This window comes from Rhinolophus ferrumequinum, chromosome 21, assembly GCF_004115265.2.
Source record: "Rhinolophus ferrumequinum isolate MPI-CBG mRhiFer1 chromosome 21, mRhiFer1_v1.p, whole genome shotgun sequence".
NCBI classification, from domain to species: domain Eukaryota; kingdom Metazoa; phylum Chordata; class Mammalia; order Chiroptera; family Rhinolophidae; genus Rhinolophus; species Rhinolophus ferrumequinum.
Window position 1 is genome coordinate 20,115,083 of NC_046304.1, and position 25,562 is coordinate 20,140,644.

General features: G+C 54.1%; 1 protein-coding gene across 3 annotated transcripts in view; it reads left to right on the top strand.

The window, feature by feature from the left end:
• Positions 1–24,518, top strand: part of RAB11FIP4 (RAB11 family interacting protein 4) — a 101,407-nt gene extending 76,889 nt beyond the window's left edge. For all 3 annotated transcript variants that reach the window (XM_033089934.1, XM_033089936.1, XM_033089935.1), the window contains 12 exons: positions 5,875–6,104; positions 8,298–8,492; positions 9,123–9,257; positions 9,591–9,626; positions 10,778–10,877; positions 11,181–11,284; positions 12,390–12,530; positions 14,609–14,690; positions 15,188–15,325; positions 15,402–15,560; positions 16,740–16,883; positions 18,032–24,518. In XM_033089934.1, the coding sequence (XP_032945825.1) occupies positions 5,875–6,104; positions 8,298–8,492; positions 9,123–9,257; positions 9,591–9,626; positions 10,778–10,877; positions 11,181–11,284; positions 12,390–12,530; positions 14,609–14,690; positions 15,188–15,325; positions 15,402–15,560; positions 16,740–16,883; positions 18,032–18,148 (1,581 nt within the window). In that variant the 3' untranslated portion in view covers positions 18,149–24,518. The remainder of the gene's footprint in view (positions 1–5,874; positions 6,105–8,297; positions 8,493–9,122; positions 9,258–9,590; positions 9,627–10,777; positions 10,878–11,180; positions 11,285–12,389; positions 12,531–14,608; positions 14,691–15,187; positions 15,326–15,401; positions 15,561–16,739; positions 16,884–18,031) is intronic.
• The last annotated feature ends 1,044 nt before the right edge of the window (positions 24,519–25,562 follow it).

Sequence of the window (25,562 nt, forward strand, 5' to 3'; positions counted from 1 at the left end):
TTGCTCCTAATGCCACTCTGTCCCTCTCTGCCACTTTTCCAGCATCTGTGAGGTATGCAGCGTTGTTCTAGATTCTCTATGGCAGTCCTTCCAGGTAGGTATTTCCATCCCTGTTTTTAGATGCGGCTCAGAAATGGAACAGCTTATCCAGGGTCACACAGCCAGCCGGTGACCAGGCCAGGATTGGCACCCAGGCCTCGGGTCACCCATCGCGTTGGGCTCTTCCCAGCTTCCCATTCCACAGAGCAGTTTGGTGCCACAAATACTGGCTAATATTGGGGTCCTCACCTACCGTGTGCTCCCTGTAACGCTGACCATTGGGGGCTCAGGTGTAGAAATCCCTATGGTTAGTTACCCCGTGAGGGTCTTTTCCCCACCCCCAGGGCATGTGGACATGGGTTCACCTGGAGTCCGTGTCCTCCGTACATTAGCTGCCAGGAAAATACAGAGGAGTGGTGTGTGTGAGTTGGCGGCATCGTCCCTCTGGGGCCATATCAGTGAGGGGAGGACCAACTGACATCGTCGTGTCTGGGCCCCGCTGCACCCCCGCCAAGAGCGTGGACAGTGGGGCATTGTTGGCCACTTTGAGGCTTTGATGCCCCCGCCCCACTCCAACCCTCCTCCCCCGGTACTGATACTTGGCCTTTCACCAACCGTTGAATTCAACCCATGCCAACTTCCTACAGAGGAAGGAGTGACTGGAGTCTGCTGGCAGGTGAACGCCACTCTTGAGACTGGAGAAGGGGACTCACAGGCAGGCTGTGTGCCTGCAGGCTGCCACGTTCAGCCCGGGCCAGCTCCATCCAGCCCCAGCTGGAGACAGAATGGTTAGCTGAGCAGTTGGCTGTGGCCTGTTTCCTTAGCCTTGGGCCTCCAAACTCTCCAGAAACCCCCTGGTCTTGGATAATTCCCGGGGCCCAGACTCTTGAAAAGAGCGTCCCTCCTGGCCTCCTGTCTGTCCAGGACCAGCCAGGACAGCTCAGCTTCTGTAACACGTAGCCCCTAACAAGGCCAGATCAGGATTTAATGCTCCCATAGCTCCTGACCCTCTGATGCTTGTGAAAATTGTCATGTGTGGCCCTGAGATTAGCCTCTGTGGTAGAGGTGACTGTCTCCATTCTGTAGGTAAGGAGTCAGGGGCTTACACATCACTTGCCCAAGGTCACACAACTTGTGAGTGGCCGGACTAGCCAGTACTAAAACCCAGTCTGCCAGGCTGCAGAGCCGCGCCTTTACCCAGCAGCCCTTGCAAAGGTGTCCTGGGGCTTGTGGAGGAATACGGCACCTGTTTGACCTCCCTTTACTTCTGGGACCCCTCAGCAGGGTGGGAGGAGATGACATGGAGTGGTTGGGACATATGCCACCCACACCTGAGTGGTCCACAGTGGCTAGCCCTGTGCCTCCAGGGACACGGAGCTCTGTGCCCAGGGCTGGCTCTGGGTCCCGGGGGGAGTCCTACGGGTAGGCGTGCTGCCTGCAGAGGATACTGTCCCTTCCCTACAGGCCTCCCTAAAACAGACACATCCTTTCTGTGAAAACCCATTCCCCACTCTCCTGAGCCTGCCACCCCTCCAGAGCAGGCCTCAGGTCCAGGACCCCGCCCAGGGGAGCACCCAGAGGAGCACACTGCTGTGCAAACAGATCTGGACGCACACCCTATGGCCTGGGCGAGTGGGCAGCTCTCTGGGCCTCGGGGTTCTCAGCATAGAAAGGCCGACACGCATGAGGTGCCCTGAGGTGTGATATCATCGTCTTCTACCTGTTCACCGCCCCCCAGCTTTCGTGGGAAGGACCTTCCCCCATCCTAGGGGCTGCCACAGCCCAGGTTCCCACTGCCTGGAGTCAGCCTTGGGTTTGTCTGAGAACTCACTGAAATCTTGCAGCTGCAGTAGAATTTGCCTCACCACTCCCAGGCGGATTCATCTTTAGTTCCTGCACATTTCCCAAAGATCTCTTTCTGGAAAGCACACATGACATGTTGGGGGTCCCTGACCAGTCCAGGGCGCCTGGCTGGAGGGTACCTCAGCTTGGGAAGCCTATGCTGTCAGATTGAGCATCTTCCCAGGCCTCCGGGAAACCCTCTGAGGATGATATTATGTATGAATTCTGCCTTTCCCTCTGTAACTTTATCTACAAAACATAAAAGAAATAAACTGGCTCAGAAGGGTTTCTAGTGTGGCTTTAGGTTCTCCCAGCCACTGAACAGTGGCTCAGGGTGGGACTGAGAGGTGCCTTCCAGCAGCTACCCCTGCTTTGCCTCCCTGCCTGAGGTGTTGACATCGGAGCACGCTGTCTCCCAACCCCAGCAGCACCGCTTTCAGGCCCAGTGCTGCACCCAAGTGCTTTCCCGGAGGGTCCAGGGCAATGGGAGCTGGGCCAGGACCGAGGCCCTCAGGGAGGAGCACAGGTGACAGGGCCACTCTCGTCCAGGACAAATGCCAAAGCAGTACTGTCCCAGCCTAACCGAGGTGTACCGTTCATTTTCTTATAGCTGAATTGAGGGGGAAACGGTTTTGAAGTTATAATTAAAGTTACCACTTGCCTTGGGCAAACAGTTGTGAGTTGCGTGGAAAGGTGTTAATGTAGGGAGCGGCTAATTTGAAGAGAAAAGGCTGACGTGTTGAGAGAGAGAGAGGGAGAGAGACTGGGTGAGGGGCCGCCCTCTGTAGCTGGGAAGTTCCAAGGCAGCCCCCGCCCGCTTGGAGCCTCATCTTCCATGTGTCAGATGGAGACAATGAATCCTTAATCTCTGCTGTGTACACCTCCTGGAGCTTTGCGGGGGCCGTTGTGAGAGATGAATGGGGGTGTGTGTGAGAGACAGACGGGACGCTTTGTCAAGTGTGCCAGCCCAGGCAGATGTGGACTCCGCTCAGTCAGAGGGTAAAAATATGCCTGAGGAGGTGGTCGGTGGTCTCGTTAGGCGGGAGGGACCCCTGTGGGGGCATCTGATCCTTTCTACTGCTCCACCTGTGGCTGAGACAAGCCATTCTGAGGCCACTATTTCCACCCCGGTCTGGGCCTTGGGCCGCCTGCCAGGAGTTGGGTGTGTAGCTGTGGGATGTCAAGCGAGAGGGGGGCCACTGGTCCAACCTGCGTACCATGAGTTGGGAGACTCGGGGCAAAATGCCCAGCAGAAACTCAGCCTCCAGCTCTTGGTGTCCAGTGAGGCAAACATGAGTGGTCTAGAGGCCACGCTGGACGCTTAGCACGATGCTGGTCTGCCCTTGGCGCCCTGCCTGCCTTCTGGGAGCAGAGCGGGCAGCAGCGTCCTCGGGACCCCTGCTGACGTGGTGCTGGTGACTCGTTGTCCAGTCCCAGACCTGCCCTGCACTACCTCCCACGGGGCTCCGGGCAAGTCGCTTCACTTATACAGAGAGGAGACGGAGACCCGGCTCACAAGGCGGTGAAGAAATGTCCATTCTAAAGTAGCCGAGTGCTCATGTCGGCCACAAAGCAGGGATTCCTAGCAGCGCTAACTTTCCCCTGCCCGGGGGCCTGGGAAGGTGAAAAGCTCGCGGGCAAAGGAATAGAGCATGTGCGTTCCTCCTCCAGGAACCCCGGCTCTCTTCGGAGGGCTGTCTCCCTCCTGCCTTCTTTCTCCTTGGGTATCCCCAAAGAGTTTCGTGCTGGGGGTGGGAAATGGTCAGCATGTGGAGTGGGGGTGCGTGGGCTTCATAATTAGTAATATGTCCCTATGGTGTGTGTTTTCCTCATTGTCACCATGAGGTTTGACAATCCATGAAGCGTGGGTTGCCTCAGTGATCAAGGGAACCATGCATGTAGTGGCCAAGGGCAGGTGACGGCTTCAGAGGCAGGCCGGAGGACTTCCGGCAGGTGACTCTCCGAACTTGACGTCTTCCTTAGTAAAATGGGGATAAGAATCACTGCCCTCAAGAGTTGTCACGAAGCCCAAATTGGATAATACATCAACTCTCAGTGTGGTCTCTGAAACTTGGTGTCTCTTAGTAAATGTTGGTTTCCCTTTGGGATACAGCTTTGGGCTTGCAGATGAAGAGCTGCCTTAGGGTGCAAGATCTGATAAGGTTGGGAGCCATGTGGGATTGGATTAGTGACATCCAGGTGAAAAGGGCTATGTGAGCACTAGAGGTGATTTTAATCACACGTCCCCTCGGCCTTCACAGTCAGGGAGGGCTGGCAGCCTGATCCCGACTGCATTGATCCATCTGCTGCTCACCCGGAATCATGGCACTGGCAGGAGCCGAGCTCATTAATCACCATCTCTTCTTAGTCCAGGATGTCTTGGTGGGGGTGGACCCCTGGAGGCCTACCTGCTCACCACTGGCTGCACACAGCTGGGTGGGCTCAGCCAAGCCTGTCACTGGCCTCCTTTCTTAGATGTCCCTGGTCCCTGATCTTGTCTGAGATGCCCGAAGGCTTTCCACAGCCCTTGTTACTGTTACCCTTCTTACAGTTCTGGGGTTGGAGGAAGCACCTTTAGTGGGGGGGCTCTGCCAGCCCTAGCCAAGGAGCACATCCAGGAACCTTGCGAACAGGTGGACATCTCGAATGGGAGCAGGTAGAAGCAGTGCCACCTGGGAGGTACATACCGCCTCAGAGATGAAGAACCCCCAAGAAATGGTTTGTAGAAAGCTGTCCCTCAGACTAGAGTAAACTCTGAATAAATCACCCCTCTCCTGGATGATTTTAGCAAGACATTCAGGCAAATCTTGATCACACACTGATGTTGTGCTGGGCAGTGTGCTAGGCTCTGGGGACCAGCCCAAAGCTCAGAGTTAAAAGACCTGGTGTAGGGCCAGCCCGGTGGCTCAGGTGGTTGAGCGCCGTGCTCCTAGTGCCGAGGTTGGCGGTTCAATTCCCACGTGGGCCAGTGAGCTGCACCCTCTTCAGCTAAGATTGTGATTGTGAACAACGGCTCTCCATGGAGCTGGGCTGCTGTGTGCTGCTGTGTGCTGCCGTGGGCTACCGTGTGCCGCTGTCGACCAGTGGCCAGTGTGAGCGGCTGTGAGTAGCCGTCTGACAACTAGCGACCGACTGCCTCAACCAGAGGGAGCGCAAGGCTCATAATACCAACATGGGCCAGGGAGCTGTGTCCTACACAACTAGACTGAGAAACAACGGCTTGAACCGGAGTGGGGTGGGAGGAGGAGGAAAAAGGGGAAAAAAGAAAAAAACACCTGGTGTTCTTGCTCCCCTGCATGACTGTGGCAGGGCTGAGGCAGACTGTTCCGCCCAGGCTGGCATCACGTTCTGTGGCCGGGACTTACTCATTCAGGTCCTACTGTGACACCGTGATCCTGTAAGATTTCATTGCCATTCCCAATTTACAGAGAGAATTAAGGTACCGAGAGGGTACTGGATGTGTCCAGAGTCTTGGAAGGTAGATCCATGTCATGCTTTGCAGATGTCCCTGTCCCATGTTGCAGCAAACTCTGCTAGGTCAGGCTCATTGTCCTAGGTGGCCGTTCATTGTGGCTGTGACCTGAACCCCATTGCCAAGAAGCCTTCTCCAAGTCATTTGGCTTCCTCTGAAGACTTTTGTTTTTTGTTTTTTTGTGTTTTTGCCTCTAAACTTCCACCAGTAACCTCTGCAGACTTTTGATGGGGACCCTGACAAGCTGCCTAGGTACCCTGAACCACGTGGCTGGCCTGGCTGTGGCCCTTCTCCATGGACGGTTGTCCCTCGGGGTTCCGACTCCTCACTGGGCTCTCGTGAGGCGGCCTGTGTGAGAGGCCCCTGAGATGAATCACCTGGCAGGCATTCTCATACTCGGGGTCTCAGGGTCCCTGCATCCCAATTTCTCCTATCCCTGCCCTTGTCCTTGCCATCTGATGAGGAATACTGAGCCCTGGGGAGCCAACCTCACTCATTGTGTCCCCCTCTGTCTTTCCCAGGGCAGCAAGGTGCCAGGTTCCACCTTTGCTGATGGTGAGCTCCTCCCCAGGGAGCCTGGCTTCTTTCCTGAGGATGAGGAGGAGGCGATGACGTTGGCCCCGCCCGAGGGCCCCCCAGAGTCAGACATGGACAGCCCCATGGAGAGCACCCAGAGCCTGGATGGGTCAGTCGGGAGTCCCACTGAGGAGAAGGACGGGGGCCTCAGGGGCCTGTTCCTGCCAGAGGACAAGTGAGTGAAAACCGTCTGGAACGCCACATGTAGCCCTTCGGCCCAGAGATACAGTTCTTGGAAGCGATCTCCCGGAAGTAGACAGGAGATGCACTCAGGGTTTGCATCACAGGCATAAGTTTCCTGGGTGTTCCAAATAGCAACAAATTCCAAGCAACCTGAATGCTTAACAGTAGGGCTAGTTCTGGAATTTTAGGCAGCCGTGCAAAGTTAAGTTTTAATCGACTATTTAATGATATGGGATATATTATATGATCTCAATTAGTTTTTAAAAGTCAGGTTACAAAGATGTCCATTAGGTATGATCTTAGTTTTTGTTTAAAACATATGATGTATATATATGCTATATACACACATATATATGTGTACACACACACACACACACACACACACACCCCTAGCCATTAGGCAATGCCTGGGAAAAATTATTCCAGCACATTAGCAGTTCTTTCAGGCTGGTAGGATTATTGATCGTTTTAATTACCTCCCATCTACTCTGATGTATATTCTGTATTTTATTTATTGCTCATGGGTTCTCGTAATCAGAAATGTTACGTGAAAACAATATTAAGGCCTAGTGACCTCCCACTGGGGCAGCGCCCTTTTTTTGATGGTGTCAGCAGAGGGCGTCCCCGCGCTCCCAGCCCTCACTCCGTCTCTGGAGGGATGACGGTATATGTGGGGTGATGGGCAGAAGACCCCGCCACTGCGGAGGAGGCCGGGACAACTGGGAGTTGGCCTCCCCATGGATCAGGAAAAGGCGATGGTCATGTCCAACCCAGAGATTTGGAGAGGCAGGAGGGGGGTCTAGTATCGGGTGACCCACATGAAACTGTCAATTTTTAATCATTTTCAACCTTTGAAAAAAGGCAATTTCCCATGATTCAACCTAATACACTTTTCTCAGTGCGGACATTCTCAAACTCGGGGCTCTGGGAATTCAAGGGGGGCCCTGTGGAGCTGTTTATCCACATGCTTCCTGGGAGTGGTCCACCAGCTGTACGTGTGACCAACCAACCCCAGGACAAAGGGTCTCTGACAACAGACCTGTTGGCCTGTCGGGTAATCATCGGCCACTTGATTGTTCCCACTGATTTCTGGGACCCATCAATTCCCAGGATTAATTAATTAATTAATTAAATGTGGGTGGAGCTCCTGGGAGACTTGATCTTTAGCACTGTCATTAACACTGATTTTTTGATAGAACCTGGGGTTCCTCCAGGGCACAGTTTGAGAATCACTGCCTTAACCCATTATATACTACTTTCAGGGTTCCCATCATTGCGTGTGGAGGTTTAGTAGGTTGATGAAACCCTAATTTATGAGTCACAACACCCAGAAATTACTGCATAATGACTAAAGGGAAGATATATCTTGACAGGTGATAAGTTGTACTTCTCTTTGTTCTTAGGTGTAGACAGGGCTCAGCCAGCCCTGATACTGTCACAGGCCACCCCAGGGGTCACCTATGAGAGGCTCAGGGTCTCTGACCCGTATTCTTTGGAATGAGGCTTGTTTGGACTAGAAATCCCCTCAATAAACTGGAAGAAGCGTCTGACCCAGTAGCTCATTGTTATTTATTTTGAACCTTCATTATTAAAGGAGTCCACGCCGGCTCAACACAACTTGAAAAAGCTAGGGAAAGGGAGATTGGAGGGGCGGTCACTAGCTTTACGCATAGGCCCATCGCCCAAACCCAAGTCCTGTGACCACGCAAATATTTTTATTTCCTACTTTTTCTTAATCTATATAGATCTTTTACATGCTCAGTCTTACTGTTTCCAGAATTTTATATCTAACTTTAATTTATGTTAATTTTTCCACACTATGCCCACTACTTTTATAAACCTTTCACCAGTGATTTGATAGTCCATACTTGAATTTGCTAATATGCGTTATAATTTAATGAGTGTAATTTACTGTAGTGTAGGTAAACCCTTAGGCTGTCAGCAATGTTTGCTGTTGGAGTGGCAGTGGTTTGAATATCTCTCAGGCAGGCAGAAGCAGTTTCTACGGTGAGATGTTGCCCTTAGAGCAAGGTCCCCCAAAGTGTACTGACCAGGTCACAAGGTACGTACTTAATCAGTCTCCTGATACCTGTAGTACCAGTGGACCTCCTGGTAGGGACTGGTCAGTGTCCCCACCCGAGGCTGTAGCCTCACTAACGACGACCGGCCCTTCTCCTACACTCAGGTCCCTGGTCCACACTCCATCCATGACGACATCAGACCTGTCCACACACTCCACCACCTCGCTCATCAGCAACGAGGAGCAGTTTGAAGACTACGGGGAGGGGGATGACGTGGACTGTGCCCCCAGCAGCCCCTGCCCCGACGATGAGACCAGGACCAACGTCTACTCGGACCTGGGGTCTTCGGTGTCTTCCAGGTGGCCGCTTGGTTTGGAATGGTATTTGGAGTCCAGGAAAAGTGGCAGAACCAACCCAACTTCATCCCGGGGGGCGGGGGGGGGGGCGGTTGGCAGGCAGAGTCCTGAGCTACGTGGGATCTGTTCCTAGGGTTTGGGGGTGCTGCCTTTGCACCCTGGTTGGAGTTCTGGAATTCCTCCTCCCTCCTTCCATCTTGGGGAAGAGATAGAATTAACCAACCTGGGAGGCTGCCGACCGGGCGGGGGTGGGGTGGGGGAAGCAGGGATGGCGGGGGGTGTCTTTATTGTCTTGCTTCCTAGAACCTCAGTGTTGAAGGGTCCTTCCAGGTGGCCTCCTGTGATACCTTTGGACACGCCTGAGGCAATACTTACTCTGACATTAGTGCTCCGTTCCCTTATCTGTGAAATGGCTGCAACTCACTGGCTGCTTCTCTTTGAGAGTTTGGAGAAGGGTAGATCTGACACCATATTTCCACTCCCTAGCTCCCAGCCCCAAACACACACAACACACACACACACACAAGGTACCCAGGTATTGGGGAATCCAGTAAAAGGAAGCTCAGCAGGATGGGACGGGCATCAGACCAGACAGCAGTTAAAAAAGCGATTTCCTCTTTTCTCATGGATCAGTGCGGGGCAGACACCTAGGAAGATGCGACATACGTACAACAGTGAATTGCTGGATGTTTACTGCTCTCAGTGCTGCAAGAAAATCAACCTGCTGAATGACTTGGAAGCCCGATTGAAAAACCTGAAGGCCAACAGGTGAGGCCCTGGGCCCAGCATGGGGGCAGTGGCCAGGGTGGGGGCCGGAGGGGAATCAGCAAGCAAGGTAGCGCCATGTGTCTTGGCAGGTGAGAGCACGCTCAGGATGAGGTTGATCCTCAGGGGCCTGCTTTTTTCTTTTTTCTTTTTTTTTTCAACAGGAAAATCAGGGTGCTGCTTCTTAGGACCAAGCTAATCAGTGAATTCCCTTCAGTGGGTGGGAAAAAGGCTTGCCCCACACTTTGGTATCTTGCAGGCAGGACGGGCTAAGGAGTGGACTAGACCCCTGCTGTCCAGTGACCGTTTCTCCCCTCTCTCTCTCTTTCTCTGTAGCCCCAACCGAAAGATCTCAAGCACAGCCTTCGGACGGTAAGGCCCCCCGCCCAGGGGAGTCTGGGGTAAATGCTACTCCTCCTTAACTGCTCCTGCTGCCAGGGTGGCCAGCTCCATTCCAGCAGTCCAGACCCAGCTGGTGCCCTGTGTGTGGCTTAGTGAGTGGGGGGAACGAGGCATGCCAGGGCAGTGCAGGCAGAACAGCCAGAGGAGACACATTCTACAAAAGAAGGACCAGCCTCCTTTCTGTCCCACTCCGTGTCCCTTCTGGCAGCGGTTGGCCTCTCTAAACCCTCAGCTGCCTCGTCCTCAGACGGGCACACCAGGGAGGCCCTGAAACACATAGCACACCTCACAGCTGTCAGTGCCCTGCCCTGCGCTCTGGAGCTGGCAGCTGTACCAACAGAAACCCTGGGCTTCCTGCTGGCAGAGGTGAGGGCGTGGTCACACTGCTCCAGGTTAAATCCCGCACGGCTGACTTCCTGGGACTGCCAGGATCCCGCTCTGGCTCTATAAACTGGCCACAGGTCCACACCCAAGGCTCTGGGAGCTGCCAGCAAGTGCCCAGGCTCTGGCCCAGGACCTGGAGGGAGACAGCCTTTTGGTGAAGACCCTGGCTGCCGCCTATCAGGGAGTGGGAAGTGGGAGCCCCAGGGAAGTGGCAGGTGGGTTTTGCCTCAGGCAGGAGTTACCATTCCCACTCACCGACCCACTGCCCAGCACAATCTGAGTGGGTCTTCCTCCCTTTGCCCTCCTGCAGGGTCCCCCAAGCTATAGCAGGAGCTGGCCTGGCAGAAGGCACTGAGTCCTTACTGGGTGGCCTCGAGAGGCCCAGACCTTCTGCCAGGAGTGTGAGCCAGGCTTCCGTCACTGGGCGGTTTTCCAGCTGGAAAGGGTGGAGGCTCAGCCACCAGCTCCAGTCACTTGGTAGCTACGGGCTGGCACCCCAGTATGAAAAGGGTTCTGAAGCAGCAGGAAAGAGCTGCAGTGGATTGGCCATGTCTGCCAGGGGCTCAGAGGTCAGGCCGCTCTTCTCCCACAACTGGGTGGGGGCAGCCTCCTTAGAAAGGGTTCCTGGCACCACCCCCCACCCGGGGTACTGAGTGCTTACCCAGCCTATGGCCTGAGTCTGGAGCCCAGTCTCCGGAGGGGTCTGCAGCCAGATATGCTTTCCTGCCCCCCTGCAGGCAGCTTCTGCACAGCAGCAACTTCAGCAGCAGTAATGGCAGCACAGAGGACCTATTCCGGGACAGCATTGACTCCTGTGACAATGACATCACGGAGAAGGTGAGCCCTGGGTGGGTAGAGGAGGGACTTCATGTGCGCATGCTCCCTGGAGGTAGCAGGGAACACCCCGGGGTGTTCTCTGGGGACTTGAGAGACCCTGTCCCTGCCTGCGAGTTGGGGGTAGGTGGCCCTGATCACGTGGGCACATCCACCCCCACCCCCGTCCTCACCACCACCAAACATGACTGTTCTTCATACGCAGTCGATTAGCGGGCCTGGCCGTCAGTCCCGTGGTTTCTAGGTTCTCAGTCCTGGGAACTCAAAGGTTTTCTCCCCTCGCCCACCTCTGCCTCCCTATTGTAGGTCAGCTTCCTAGAAAAAAAGGTGACAGAACTGGAGAATGACAGCCTGACAAATGGGGACCTGAAGAGCAAGCTGAAGCAGGAGAACACCCAGCTGGTCCACAGGTCAGGGGCGGGGCCTTGGCTGTGACGGGGAACAGAGGGTTGTCCCTGTGAATGAGGCCCCCAGGAGACGCCCAACATCGTCCCAGCTCTGAGGGTCTGTGACACATCAGCCCCTTGCTACGTGGCTCTGCCCATGCAGGGCAGCCAGGAGGACAGGTCTTTAGGGACAAGGAGACAGGTGGGAGCCTGCCCCACTAGGGCAGGTCTAAGGCAGGAGTTGGGGTCCACTCTCCTGTCTCTCTGTGCTGCATTGATGGAGCCTGACCTCCCTTGCTGGGGAAAAGCTCTGCAGAGGGAGAGGCTGATGTGAGTCGGGGGCTCACGTCTACTGCTGATGGGAGGAGGCCCAGCAGTGCTCACCCTCCTCCCGATGGAGGCCCGCTGAACATGGCAGCCCCTGCTGCTGACTGCAGTAAGGTAGTGCATGGAGAATATGGGTGCCCCCCACCCCCAGGATGGCCTGAAACTTGGTAAACTGAAACCCACCCAGGGTGTGATCCTCAGCACCGTAAGGCCCAAAGATGGGCCATACCCCCCAGAAGGTCAGCCTCACGGAGGGACAGTGAAACGTGCCCCACACTGGTGCACCACCTACACCACCGGTAGTGGGATGATAACAGCCACAGTGGAGCCCAGCCCTTTCCCGGGTCTGGCACGCCGAGAGCCACTAGCCAGGAGTCAAGGTGCCCCCCAGTAGCTGAATTCTTGGTCAAAGGGGTACTGGCCAGGAAGGGAGAGAGCAAAGAGCAGGTGAGACCTGAGGGCTGTTTCATGCAGCCAAAGTGAGGCTTGCTGTCCCTCTCCGTGCCTACTCTGGGAGTTCCACCTTCTTGGGTACAGCCTCACTCCTGTCTGGACCCACTGTCGGGCCTTCTCCTCTGTGGCATGCAGGGCTCTCCTTAGGTTCCATGGTGTCTGTAACTCATATGTCAGCAAAACTGCTGGCTCCCAGGCCTGACAAACACACTGCCACCTTCTACAATAGGGACATTAGTAATTCAGGGTCTCAGGGTCCCAGACTCCCCGTGGCCGCGCCTGGGTCAGGATGAGAGGACACAGGCCATGAGAGCTTGTGCTGGACTGGAGCCCATGCCCCTCTCCTCAGGGTGCACGAGCTGGAGGAGATGGTGAAGGATCAGGAGACCACGGCCGAGCAGGCCCTGGAGGAGGAGGCCCGGCGCCACCGTGAGACCTACGGCAAGCTGGAGAGGGAGAAGAGCACCGAGATCGAGCTGCTGCACACGAGGTGGGCGCTGCCAGGGTCGCCCCTGTGCTGGGGACCAGCACCTTTCCACAGAGCCTTCCGCCCTCCGACAAAACCTCATGCTCCTGGGTTAGGTGCTGCTGTCCCCATTTTATAGATGGGAAAACTGAACCAGAGGGAAAGCCTTGTGTCCTAACGGTTCTGCTTTCAGTACCTGAACACATGGACGTGTTCTCTAGGAACATGTAAAAGAATGTTCACAGGAGCATTGTTCACATCAGGTAAAACGGGAAACCATACACATGTCTAGCAACAAGAGAAGGGGTTAAACAACAAAGACAAAAACCAGTGGTCTTGCCCTGATCCCTGGGCTGGGGCTCATGTCCAGGCTTGGAGCTCCCCCTGCTGTCAGATTCTCCACTGACCCTGGGCCCCATGGGTCAAGGTAAATGGAAACGCTGGGCCGTTTTAAGCGCTGCTGGGCCTCTTGTATAGATGTTAAGCCTGAGGCAGGCAGGGAGAGGAATATTGACCTGGGGTTCTGGGTTGGTCGCCCATCAGCTCCATGAACTTGAACATACTATGTCATTTCCTTGGGCCTCAGTTTCCCCATTTCTCATCCCTCTCGGCCTGACCCAGAGTGACTGTGAAGGTGTGTAAGCTGAGGATGCACATCAGAACTCTGCACACAGGTGAGGGCTGTGGTGATGTCCCAGGGGGCCCTCACGGCTGACCCAGGCCCGGGAGGCCACCTGGGCCCGTGGCAGAGAGGATGGCTGCTCCCACACTCCTCAGGCCCCCTCCGGCCCCCAGTGTCTGAGCTGAGCCCCTTCGGAGTCTGCTCGGCCCAGCCTGGGGTGCAGGCTGGGATGGGAGGTGGGCTCCCACCTTCCACCTCATGTCTGGCCGCAGATGTTTGGACCAAGGGGAACTTGTGTACTTGGTGCCCCTCTACACTTTGGCAAGGAGACTTCTCAGCTCCCCTGTGCCTGAGACCCACTTTGTTAACTTTATCAACCAGGGTGCATTTATGTTTGTACCCGGCTACTGTCGTGCCTCTGTTTCTGGAGGCTGATAATCTCCTTAAGCATCACTGCTCTCTGTCTGCTCCTGACAGCTGGTCAGGTCCGCTGGCCTGAGAGAGGGTATCTGGGACGTGGGTGCTAGGAGACAGGGTGAGTACAGGCCAAAAGCCAAAGCACAGAAAGCCAGCCCTCTTGGGAACTGTCTCCTAACCCATGGTCCTTGCACACCTCCAAAGGGTACTGTTCACGTAGACTATGCAGACAAGGCTCCCAGAATCACACGGTTTGCTCTGTTCCTCACGTCCTCCACCATTTTAGGTCCCCCCTGAGGTGGCCCTGTCAGAGTATGTGTCTGAATTCCTGTCTGGCCTGGCCTGGGAGCCTCTCCTGGGGAGCCCAAAGGGCAGCAGAGACCAGGAAGCCATCTGTCCAGGAAGGAGGAGGTAACAGTGGGGAGGAGAGGCCTGGGTGTCAGAAATGACCCTGCACAGTTCTGGTGCCACTGACAGCCCAGCTCACCTGTCCCTCTGCTCAGGTCATTTCAAACCGACCTGGGCACCTGGACTCTGTCTTCTCATGGAGTCACAGTAGGACAGTCCCTTGTGAATGCTAGCTTAGAAGATTGTGACTATTGGAACCAATGCCCGTGGGTGCCGGAGGCAGCTATGATGGGCACGCAGAGGCAAGGGCCCCGGGTGAGATTCTGGGGGAAGAACGGAAAACAAATATGGTGGTTGCCTGGAAATTGCATATTCTAGCAGGAGGGCCCTGTCACAGCCACAGGAAGACTTTATCTCCATTCGGAGAAAAACATGCCCCCTGTGTTATTTTCAAGTCCTAAGGATACACGCAAAAAGAATCTTACGTTCTTGTTCACATAGGAGTGTTTCTTTTCCTCAAGAAAAATAAGAATGATAATTCAGTGTCTACCATTTTGCCGTGGATGCCGGGAAGCTCAAGGCTACGGTATCATTTGGACTGATTATTTTTTCTCTCTCTCGCTTTCTGGTGTCTTTCCTCCTCCGGGGAGCAAAGGATTGTCATGTTGTAAGATGACCTCCGTTTCTGACATTTTTGTCCTTCTCCTTTCCCCAGGGTACAGCAATTAGAGGAAGAAAATACGGAGCTTAGAACAACAGTGACTCGGCTCAAGTCGCAGACAGAGAAACTGGATGAGGTGAGCAGCGGGGCCGGGCGTCTCTCAGACTTGGATCTTGAGCCTGATCCACAGAGAAGCAATGTTGGTTGTCAAAGGCTGTAGTTTCTAGTTTCTGAAATTCTAATAAAATTGTCCTTTGGGAAAAAAAGGCAACAAAATATGAGTAATAGTCTTCCTAGATTTCTGATTTTCCAAATTTTCTACAGTGGATATATTTCCTTATATAATGAAGGAAAAATAATAAAAAAAGAGAAAGGTTGGCTTCTGTTTGGGCTGCCACTTTCTATCCAAGTCTCATCTGGCATCACTGAGGGACTTCAGAGGCCTGAGATTTTTCTAGCTATGCTTCTAGAATCCTAGGGGATATGGCCATTTCTTTAAGCTGTGGCTCTGTCTAGGGGGCTGGTCTGATTGCCCATTTCTCAAGGTGGCTGACACAGCCTCAGCGAAGTCCCTGGGGTATAGTGACCCCCTCCTGGAGCTCTTCCCCACTGACCTGGTCTCCCTGGCTGCAGGAGCGGCAGCGCATGTCCGACCGGCTGGAGGACACCAGCCTGCGTCTCAAGGACGAGATGGATCTGTACAAGCGCATGATGGACAAGCTGCGGCAGAACCGCCTTGAGTTCCAAAAGGAGCGGGAGGCGACACAGGAGGTGGGTCCCCGGCCAGAGGGCTCCCGGGTTCCCTCCTGCACCTCTCCTCCTACCGACTGGTCTCTCTCCCTTGCAGCTCATCGAGGACTTGAGGAAAGAGCTGGAGCACCTGCAGATGTACAAGCTGGACTGTGAGCGGCCAGGCAGGGGCCGTGGCTCATCCTCTGGCCTGGGCGAGTTCAATGCCAGGGCCCGTGAGGTGGAGCTGGAGCATGAGGTCAAGCGGCTCAAGCAGGTGGGGCCCTGGGAGCCTCTGTCTGGTGGGGTCAGGTGTCTAAGGCTCCCCACCGGGCAGGTCTCCTGGGAGGGGCTGACACCTGTAGTACCACCTTCCCACACACACTCCCATCTGCTCCATTCGACAACCTGGTGGTCAGGGCTACTCGTCCCCATCTCACAGCTCAGGCAAGGCAGGTTACCTCTAGGCTCTCGCTGATGGAAATCCCAGGCTCTTTCCTTGGCACCCATAAAAAGAAATAGATGCTACTCTTCTGGGTACGTGGGGTGCAGAATGAGACTCCACCCAGTCACAAATGAGTGCCTCGCTGTGTTGGGGTCTCCCAGAAACAGACCCTGAGCCCAAGATTCCGTTTTGAATGGTTCCTGGGAGCACTCCCGTAACTGGAGACCAGTCAGGGGTGAGGAAAGGAAGATCAGGAAGGGCAGTGACCAAGTGAGGGAGTGACGGTTGCTGAAGCCCCACCATGCTCAGCCCGACCCTGGGGAGCGGGAGACTGCAGTGTAAGTTACACCAGAGGCAGAAGTGCAGGTGTTCACCCCCATAACTCTCCTAAAACCCAGCTCTTCTCCACATCCATGCGGGGGTGCCAAGTTCCCAGGTATGAGCAGTCAAGAGCCTTTTGGCAAAAGCCAGAGCATGGGGCTGGTAAATGGGGTCTGGGCAGGGCACCATGGACAGCTGTGCTTGGGAGAAGGACGTTCCTGGAAACAACTTCCACGGGGCAGGATTCCTGAGCCCGGCTGCAGGAGGAGCCAAGGAGATGAGCCGACCTGCCAGCCCAGACAGCCCAGAGCAGCACCTTTCGTCATGAAGGGCCAGTGTGGGCGGAGCCGCCGGGTGGGCAGTGTCCGCAAACAGCACCTCAGCATCTCCTCTCCTAGCGTACTCACCCCCAGGGAGGAAGCAGGGGTGGCCTGGAGCTATGCCTCTGCCTGGCAACGTGGCTCCCCCAAGCAGGGCTGTGACTCCTCAGAACCCATGACCTCCCAGGACCCCGCCTTCTCCCCCATAAAGCCTGGCAGAGGCCACATCATCCATGGGTGTCCTGATAGATGACACACACCTGAAGGAAGAATACTGGCGGGAGTCAGGAGACAGCAGACGCAGACATGCGGGTCCCAGTGGGTTCCGAGTGCTGCTGGGAGCTGAGGTTGCCTTTGTCCTTCCTCTCAGGAGAATCATAAGCTGCGGGATCAGAACGACGACCTGAATGGACAGATCTTGAGCCTCAGCCTCTACGAAGCAAAGAATCTCTTTGCCACCCAGACCAAAGCTCAGTCTCTGGCTGCGGAAATAGACACAGCCTCGCGCGATGAGGTAATGTGCCCACTCGCCCTCGCTTTGGGGCCTGGCCCTCCTCTGAATCCTGTCCTCTACCCCCTAACTGCCTCAGTGATGAGCCCTGGGCTACCCAGAGCAGGGAAAGCAAACCCGGGCCTGGTCCCTGCGAGTCCCCATCTGCAGCTACCTTAAGTGACAGGGCAGAGCTGCCAAGGGAGGTGTCTACAGGCAGAATTAAATCAGTTCTGACTTCCTGCATGTAGTGAGAGGAGCAGGGATTTGGGAGCAGAGTGGGGTTTGAGTCTTAGTCAGAAACGTGCCGAAATGGCCAGTTGATTTCATCAACTTCCAGGCGAGGCTGTAATGCCCCTCCCCTAAGTCAAGAGGGGAAGGACACGAGCATTTCTTGAGCACCTGCTGGCAAAATGTCTTCACTTAATCTAAGGACAACTCCGAGGCTGTTTGAACACTTCCATGTTACAGATTGAGAGGCCAGGACATAAGATCACCTCTCTGTAGAAGGAGAGGGACCCTGGCCTCGAATGCCAAAGTCCGCTCTTTCTGGCCCACCAGGGTATGGGTATAAAAGATCAGACCTCTAAAATACCCCAAGTTGCATTTTAACATGAATCTAAGACCGTCATTCAACCCCTTACCCTATGCGTGGGACACAGAGCTACGCTGACTCCTGGCCCCCAGGAACTCCCAGGCGAGCCAGGCAGCAGTCTCCAGCCCAGGGACAGTGACACCCTAAAGGAGGTGACATGGAGAGGGGCAGTGGCAGTGCTGGGGGTTGTGAGGGGGGCATTCCAGGCAGAAGAAACAATTGGCAGCCTTCTGAGTCCTAGGGCCCTGGGACTTGGGATGTCAGTCTTGATTATAAATGCCTTTGGCCAATGTTCTCAACCTTTACCAAAAACTTACCCACACCTGGACTCTTCCAGTTAAATCAGAATCTCTGAGGGTGGGGCCTGGGCATCTGCATCGTTCACACTTCTTAGGTGTGAGCTGAGCTGGTCCCCAGACCTGTGTCTTCCCATCCGGGTGCTGAGGTTGGTCTTGGGGCTGCCTTGCCCAGGGTCTCCTGAGCTCTGTCCTCGGGCACCGGCTCACCGTGCGCCCGGGCACCTGGGCTCTGCCTGAACCCTGGCTCACGCCGGCCTCTGACCGGTCTCTCCCATCAGCTCATGGAGGCCCTCAAGGAGCAGGAGGAGATCAACTTCCGTCTGCGGCAGTACATGGACAAGATCATTCTCGCCATCCTGGACCACAACCCCTCCATCCTGGAGATCAAACACTGAGACGAGGGGGCTGGCTGCAGAGCAGCCTCAGGACCCTGGGACCAAGGGGCAGACTCTGCCTGAGGATGCAGCCCCGGCCGGGCCGCACGCGCATACTGTAAATGTACCTCTGGCCGCCATGTAATGACTGATGTGGACGTGGGGAGGCCGTGCACACAGCACGGGGTGAGCGTGGGGCCATGGCTGGGTGACATCTGCGCGGTGAGCTGTCCATGCACTTTGTGGCCCCTTCACTGGGGGCAGAGGGTCCTGGAGGTGGGAGCAGACAGGGTCTGCTATCAGAAGTTACTGTAATAACAAGAACTGGAAGTTTGTGTTTCAGATACTGGATAAAATGATTCTACCTCTGGGGATGAGGATTAAGAAATAGTCTAGGGAGACAGGCTCTTTCACCCCACTCCATTCCACCCAGGACTGGGAGCAAAATTATGATCTTTTCCAGGAGTTAGAATGCCCAACAGCTGTGTCCTTGCCAACCTGTTTGGCCAACTTTTCAAGCCTAGGTGCTCTAGCAGAGAGAGGAGGAAGGGGCCCTCAGCAGCCCCCTCCCCAGCTGGCAGCCCCTGTGATGCTTGTGCACAGTGTGTCCCAAGGACTTGGGCTTGCTGAGGAGCTAGCGCGGGGCGACCTTCCTTCTGCGAGTTCCCCGTATGCTTTCCCATCCCTGCTTACCTACCTCTCCCATTCTGTTTTTATTTTCTTTTTAAGACAATGAAAAAATGAGCAGCACTGACTTGGGTGTGAAAGGAAGGAGAAGGGAAGGGGACTGGGGGACGTGGTGGGGTCAAAGGCACATGTTGGCATCGGGCAGCCAAAGGCAGGACGTTCAGGGAGTAGCACGCTCGCATCCACATCCGTTTCCTTCCCTTGGCTACACTGGCAAAGAGAAGCGAGGATGGACTGCCTCACAGCTTCTGCAGGCTGGAATGGGCCTTGCTCACCAGTCCCGGTTCTCCCCACGGCCCGGTGACGGCAGGCCTCGGGTTTAGCTGTTCAGACCCGGAGCTCTGGGCTCGGCTCCACTTGGCTGGGTAGCGAGGCCCCCTGCTTTCCAACTTTTAGAAACACACCTGTGTTCGTTTCTCAGCCAGGAGGAGCAAATGCTGTGCCGGTGGGAGATACAGTTGGGGATGTTACAGAGAAACCTTCGTCTTCCGTCCTCGTGACACACATGGGAATTCGCACTCTGGATTTTTAATACCATCTTTTGTTCCAGGCGGCCGGGAGTAGATGTGGTACTTTGAGTTGTCCAGTATGTCTCAGTTTATATGGCTTGTGATTCGTTTCCTTAATCCAAATATATATAAACATGTCCAGTCTTTATTTTTCCCCCCTGCAGTTTGTCTTCTTCAGTAACTCTAGTGTAAAAGGGAAAGCGTGGGCATGTTGGGGAAGGCATGGAGGGGTGTACACAGAGAAAAGACGGGGTAAAGGGTGAAGAGGAGGGATCTGGGAACTGGAGCGTGTTCCCTGTTGACAGAGGCAGGGCTGGGCCAGGACCAACCTTCATTCCATTCCAGTCATCTTTTGCTTTTGTTGAATTTCGTGATTTCTTTTTTCCTTTTCTTTAAGCGTATGTATGGGATTTGTTTCATGCTGCACATAATGAGGCTGCATTGGTCTGATCCAGAACTTTGAGGTTACCCACACCAAGACAAAGGTGTCTTCTGGGAGTCTCTCAACCCCTTAGGACACTGGTCTCCTTGGGCTCCCCTGAGGATCTGAGAAGTGGCAATGGAAACAAGGCTTAAGGAGTAGGTCTCTTGAGAATTTGCTAATAAGAAGGAGTGGCCACGAATTAAAGGAAAGAAGAGGGATCTTGGCATGGCTTTGGTCTGGATTTTACATGGAAAGGAGCCCTGCGGAGAGGCCAGCCAGATCACAGTCGTGGTCTGTTGGGGGCTTGCATTTTATATGTTACACTTTATATGCTCTTTAGCTGCATAGATGTGGGATTCCAGAGAAGGCCTGAGTTACATACATAGGGTCACGCCACGGGAAGGAATTTCTGCCATGTGGATGTAAAGCGGGTGGAAAAAGCTGTCCTCTTGCAGCGTTCTGCCGCCTCCTCCCTGAAGGGGGCGCCACAGGAACGACACCCGGAGGAAGCACTGAGTCTGAAAGGCCCCTCTGGACCTGGGGCCTCTGCTCGGGGTCTCTGGAAGAGAGCTAACTTTCAAGTGAGACTGCATTGCATGTAACACACACCTCAAATTAAATTCAACCTTCTGACTCCTTCAGTCAGAATACATCGTATAAAACCTAGTCTGTCAAACTGACTTTAAGATCATGTACCTTTTTAAAAGTGCTCTACTGTTCTTGAAAGCTAGCCTGAAAAGAGCAGCTGCCTCAGGGTCCCAGCCTTCCCGCCCCTGGGCAGGTAGGTTCCAGAGCTGTATTAACAACGGATAATGGGTAGAGGTGGGGCAGACCCTGCCCTCTTCCTGTGTTTTCTCCTCTGTTTGTTTTCCGGTGGAGAGTTCTGCTCTTATCTCTGAGTACTGGGACTGCTAAATAGTATACAGGATGCCCGGTTAAATTTGAATTTCAGGTAAACAACAAATAAATTTTAGTAGAAGTATGTTCGGTGCAAAACTTGAGACATATTTAAAACGGTTCTGATTTCATTAGTGTAGGTGTGGCCCAGACATTGGAATGTTTAAAGAATTCCCCAGGTGATCGTAATTTAACTGGGTGTTCTGTGTGCATTTTGTTTTTGTTTTTTGCTAAACCTGGCAACTCTACCAAATAGGGATTAGCAGTAGCTTGTCAGAAGTTTAGAGGTGTTTGAGGGGTGGAGGGTGGGAAGGGGGTTCTGCAGCAGACTCACGCTTTACATGGCACTGGGCTGTCCTTGGCATTCAGTTGGAAGCCAAACAAAATTTGTTGAACCAGCCAGTGAGTTTTATATACGGTATCTAATAGAAAAAGAAGCACTTTCTGGTTTAGCTAGGCCTTAGTCTGTGGGAAGGTATAAAAATAAAGTTCTAGTGAAAAAACTTTTTTTAACTTTGTATTGGCCATAATTCAACAACTTATTTTATTTTAAACGTGTAGATTCTTTGCGAATTGTAAGAGGGAAATTCCTTTCGCTTGACTTTATTTCTGACCTGTTAAAAACAACAGAGCTCGAGAACCTTCCAAAGCACTTGGACCTGAAACAGTGGTTCTCAGCTCTGGCTGTGCCTGGAAATCACCTGGGGAGATTTAAAAACTGCTGACTGGGCTGTCACACCCCTCTCCCCGCATTGAGATTTAATTAGTGTGGTGTGGCCCAGGCTTCTAGATGTTTCCAGAGCTCCCTGGGTGATGCTAATTTGCAGCCCAAGTTTGAGCCTTCTCCCCTCCCACCCCACTCCCCGTCCTAGAAGGTTGCCGGCCAGAGTTAGTGAAAACGGGTGGAAACGGTTGTTGGGCTTATTAATCCAGGTGCTGGATAACAGCAAGTTCTGCTAGGATGTCTTTTCCTGTTATGATGCTGGATGGTAAGAAGTTGGCAGATCCTTCACCCCCATGAGCGGATGGATCCAACTGTTGTCACCAGCCTCGAGGTTAGCAAACGAGTGGGCAGGTCTGCCTTGTGCCCGTGGAGTCCGTGGCTGGCACGTGTTGGGATATATCAGCCAAGGGCCTATTCCAAAGTTAGGGATGTTATAGAACAGAAAGAGTTCGTCCAGAGCTGGCACTAGCAGAGCCAAACACTAAACACCGAGAAATGCAGTGGTGAAATAGTGACTATTTTATTCGTGAATGGCGCTATCCAGGAGTACGGGAAGCTAATGCTCAAAAGCCCTATGGCGTGTAAGTTAGAGATTCTATAGGGCAAAAATCACAAGACATTGTGGGTTAGGGGTTCAGGGTCATGATAGGAGCTGATTGATCGGAGGTGAGGTAAGGGTAATCATTTTTTTCAGGTCTTAAGGACAGCTCTGAGGTCTGTCCCTGTGTCCCTCTGTCCATCTCATGGGAAAGTAGCCAGGGGGTCATTCCACCTTAAGGCTCAGAAATTGAAACTTAACTTAGGTCAAGATGTTATCTTTAGCCTGCCAGAGGGCCAGAACATGTGACCATTAGTCAGGTCCGGGCTACTGTCTTCTGCCTTGGGGGTTGCTAGTTACCAGGTGAAAGGCTAGATCTCTGGGGGCATGAGGGGTAGGTTGGGGGGGTGATTTCTAGAGCTAGGATTTAAAAGTAAATTTAGTCGAAGTCATAAGGACCCTCGGTTTCAGGGGTAGGGCGCTGACAAGTAAGGCTGGCCCCCTGAAATCAGCCTAATAAACAGCAGTCACCTACTCACACAGCTGAGCAGGAGGGGACACTGGTTTTTGGGATTTGCCTCTGATCTGTTGTTTGGGCGAGTCTGATTCCTGGCCCAGCCCGGTCCCGGTGGTCAGGAGGGCACAGTGGAAGCTCTTCTATTCCAGAGACGGACTAGGAACTGGCAAAGGCCTACGGGGCAAGTGGGGCCTATGGATTGGGGAGAAACGACCCCTCTTTTTGTGCTCTGTTGGGTATGTGTGTTTAATGCATTAGCAAATTTAAACCTAAAAGCTAACTTTAGATGTGACTGACTGGGAAGGTTTGGGATGGCACCATGCCCAGGAAACCATGCCCAACTTTGTTGTCCTGGCAGATCGATAGCAACCGTTTTAAAGGGCTGAGGTAGGTTTTAGATGGAGAAGAAGGGCCATTCAGGGCTGGCATCCTCCCAGCACTTCCTCCTTTGGGACTAGGGCAGCCCCTCTAGGGTGATGCTTCGGGCACGTGAGACTGAGGCTTGTCTGTTGAGAGGCCTGAAGTTAGAGGGGCCATGTGACTTGGAGCAAGTCCCTTCCCTCCGCTGACCTTGGAGACCTCCAGGTCCTGCCTTCCTGCTCTGTCTGAGTGTGTGCATGGAAGGGCAGGGAAGAGGATTGGCCAGGGTCACGGGCTTCCCTACCTGCATCAGGACCACTCTGAGGCCCTTCCGCCACACTCCACTGTCTACCTGGGAAAATAGACCGCTTTCTAGAAAGGCTTGTAGTGTAGACCCTGGCAAGACGTGATGCCACATGACGTTGGCACTCCGACTCGGTGCTTCTCTTTCCCTTGTGACTAATGCAGGGAGCCACCGGGAAGGGCTGACTGGCAATGGCATCCCAGGGCCACCCCTGCCGAATCTAAGTGCTGTTGTCCTGGGAGACCGTTCCTCCTGCAGGGACCCCCTGCTCTGCTCTGCTGCACAGGCTGTGTTTTGTCCGCATGGTTTGGGGTCGTTGTCCGCGTGCCTTCTTCTTCCCTGTCGCCACTGTACAGGATTTTCCATGTTACCACTGCCCCCTTTTCTACATCGTCTCGTTTAATTAACCCGGCCCTTCCTGAGGCCTGTAAATGTGTACATAGTGTCCTACTTTGTGTCCACGTGCCTCTGCCATGTACGATCTGCTCCCGGCCAGATCTCCCGGCACACTTACCCACAAGGCTCAGTTTCCGCTGCCCCTTCGCTCACTCAGCCGTGCAGACATGGTCACTTTGTGCGACATTATTCATTATGGTCCTAAGCTTGGGGAGGCTCAGACCCACTTAATCCCTTGTGCAGCCTGCCGCTAGTTTGGAAGCCTTGCACACCAGAAAAGGGTGACATTGTGTAAAGCAATTTCTCCCACAAACCTCTTCCTGTGCTGATGTGAGTATGTGTAGAAAGCAGAGAGCGCACCTTTCTAATCTGGGGCATCAGCCCGGCAGGGATGTCATGGGTCTCCAACAGCTCCGTGGGCCCCTCGGAGGCTGCACCCCTGGCCCCAGAGGAAGCTGCAGCTGTGTGGCTCTCAGCACTTGGCATTGGCTTGGGTTCAGGGCTACCGCCATCTGGTGTCCAGAACAGCTTTGGACAAGTGGGCAGAAGGAAGAGGCTTCTTGCTGCCGCCCCTGCCTGCCATTAACCACTGCCGAGCTCTTCCTCATCTGCCGAAGGTGCTCAGACCCGGGTGCCGTTAAATACCTGACTAACGTCAGGATTGCCATCAGACTGCGTTGCTGAAGACTCGCTCGCAGCCCTCTGGCTCCCTTGGTCCCAGTTCCTCCTGCTTTCTTGGCTGGGTAAGGGTTGGTGAGGTGGCTTTGACTCCCCGTGGGGTTCCACTTGAGCCTTTTGCCCCAGGAGCCTCCATCTGGAAGCGGGCTTAGCTTTAGGGCTTCGGTGAGATCTCCACCTCCAGGCCCCAAAGTGGGGAGAGAGGGGTGAGGCCCCAAGGCTGTGTCCCAGGGTCCTGAGCTCTCTGCCACCAGCCTGCTTCTAGCCAAAAAGGAGCAGGCGCTCAGAGGCAGGCTCCTTCGAGAACTCTAATGTACAGAACAAGGTGTAAATAAATGGTTTGCTTTCCTTGCCTGACTTGATGGTGAGTTTCTGTGGTGGGGAAGGGAGGGTGGAAGAGATGAGGCCTGGTTCCAGGGCTCCTGGGGATAGACCACCTCCCTTAAGAAGACCAGGCCGCACCAAGCATACCAGGGTGACCGGTGCTGTCCACCTGTCCTCCAGGGGCAGGGAGTCACCTTACAGACCATCGTTTTAACCCGCTGTCACTAGAAGAGGCGGTGTGGATTCCAGAAGCACATGTAACACCACAATTGCAGCCACGGGGCTGTGAGCTTTGAAAACTTTGTCCTTGCTGCAGCCACGTTCACTTTTTCAGCAAGAGCCTCCCAGGGGTCTCAGCTTGCTCTGGTCACTCTAATGGGGTCCCAGTGCCATCTTCCTCCATGCCAGCCACTGTGACTCCCCTGAGTTATGGACCCAAGTCCTCCACTCAAACCTGGTTTCTCACCAACACTGCTTGCGCTGGTCCTGCCAAGCCTCGAGTATTGAGCTGTCCCCACGTTGGGTGGCCCAGACCCCCAGATTTCTGCCCTCTCCCTGTCTGCCTCATATTCTTATGCTGGGATTCCAGGTGTCAAAAGGGTTCACAGGTCACCCAGGAGATGGGTCTGGAGATGAGTCTGCTCTCTGTTGGCCAGCCCCTCGGGACAGGCAGGACCAGGCCCCTGCACTTCGCCACACAGGCTTGTGCCGTGGATCTGCCAGGGCAGCCAGATGACTCCCTCCTAAGTGGATTGACATGCTGTCCTGGGCTCACGGGGATTCATCTTCCAACACTGGGAACTGTGTTCTGGACCTTTATTCCCTCCATCCACCTCACGGGCCTTCTTTCCTTCCCAACTAGGGTTGCCAGGTTTTGCAAATAAAAACTACGGGATACCCAGTTAAATTTGGATTTTAGATAAATAATTTTTTAGTTTAAGTATGTTCCATGCAATACTGATTGTATATCTGAAATTCAGATGTAACTGGGCACCATTGTCTAATCTGGCAACCTGTTCCCAACCCTTTCCAGGGCCCTTCTGCTGCCAGTCAGGTGTCTGCAATTCCTGAGTGCTT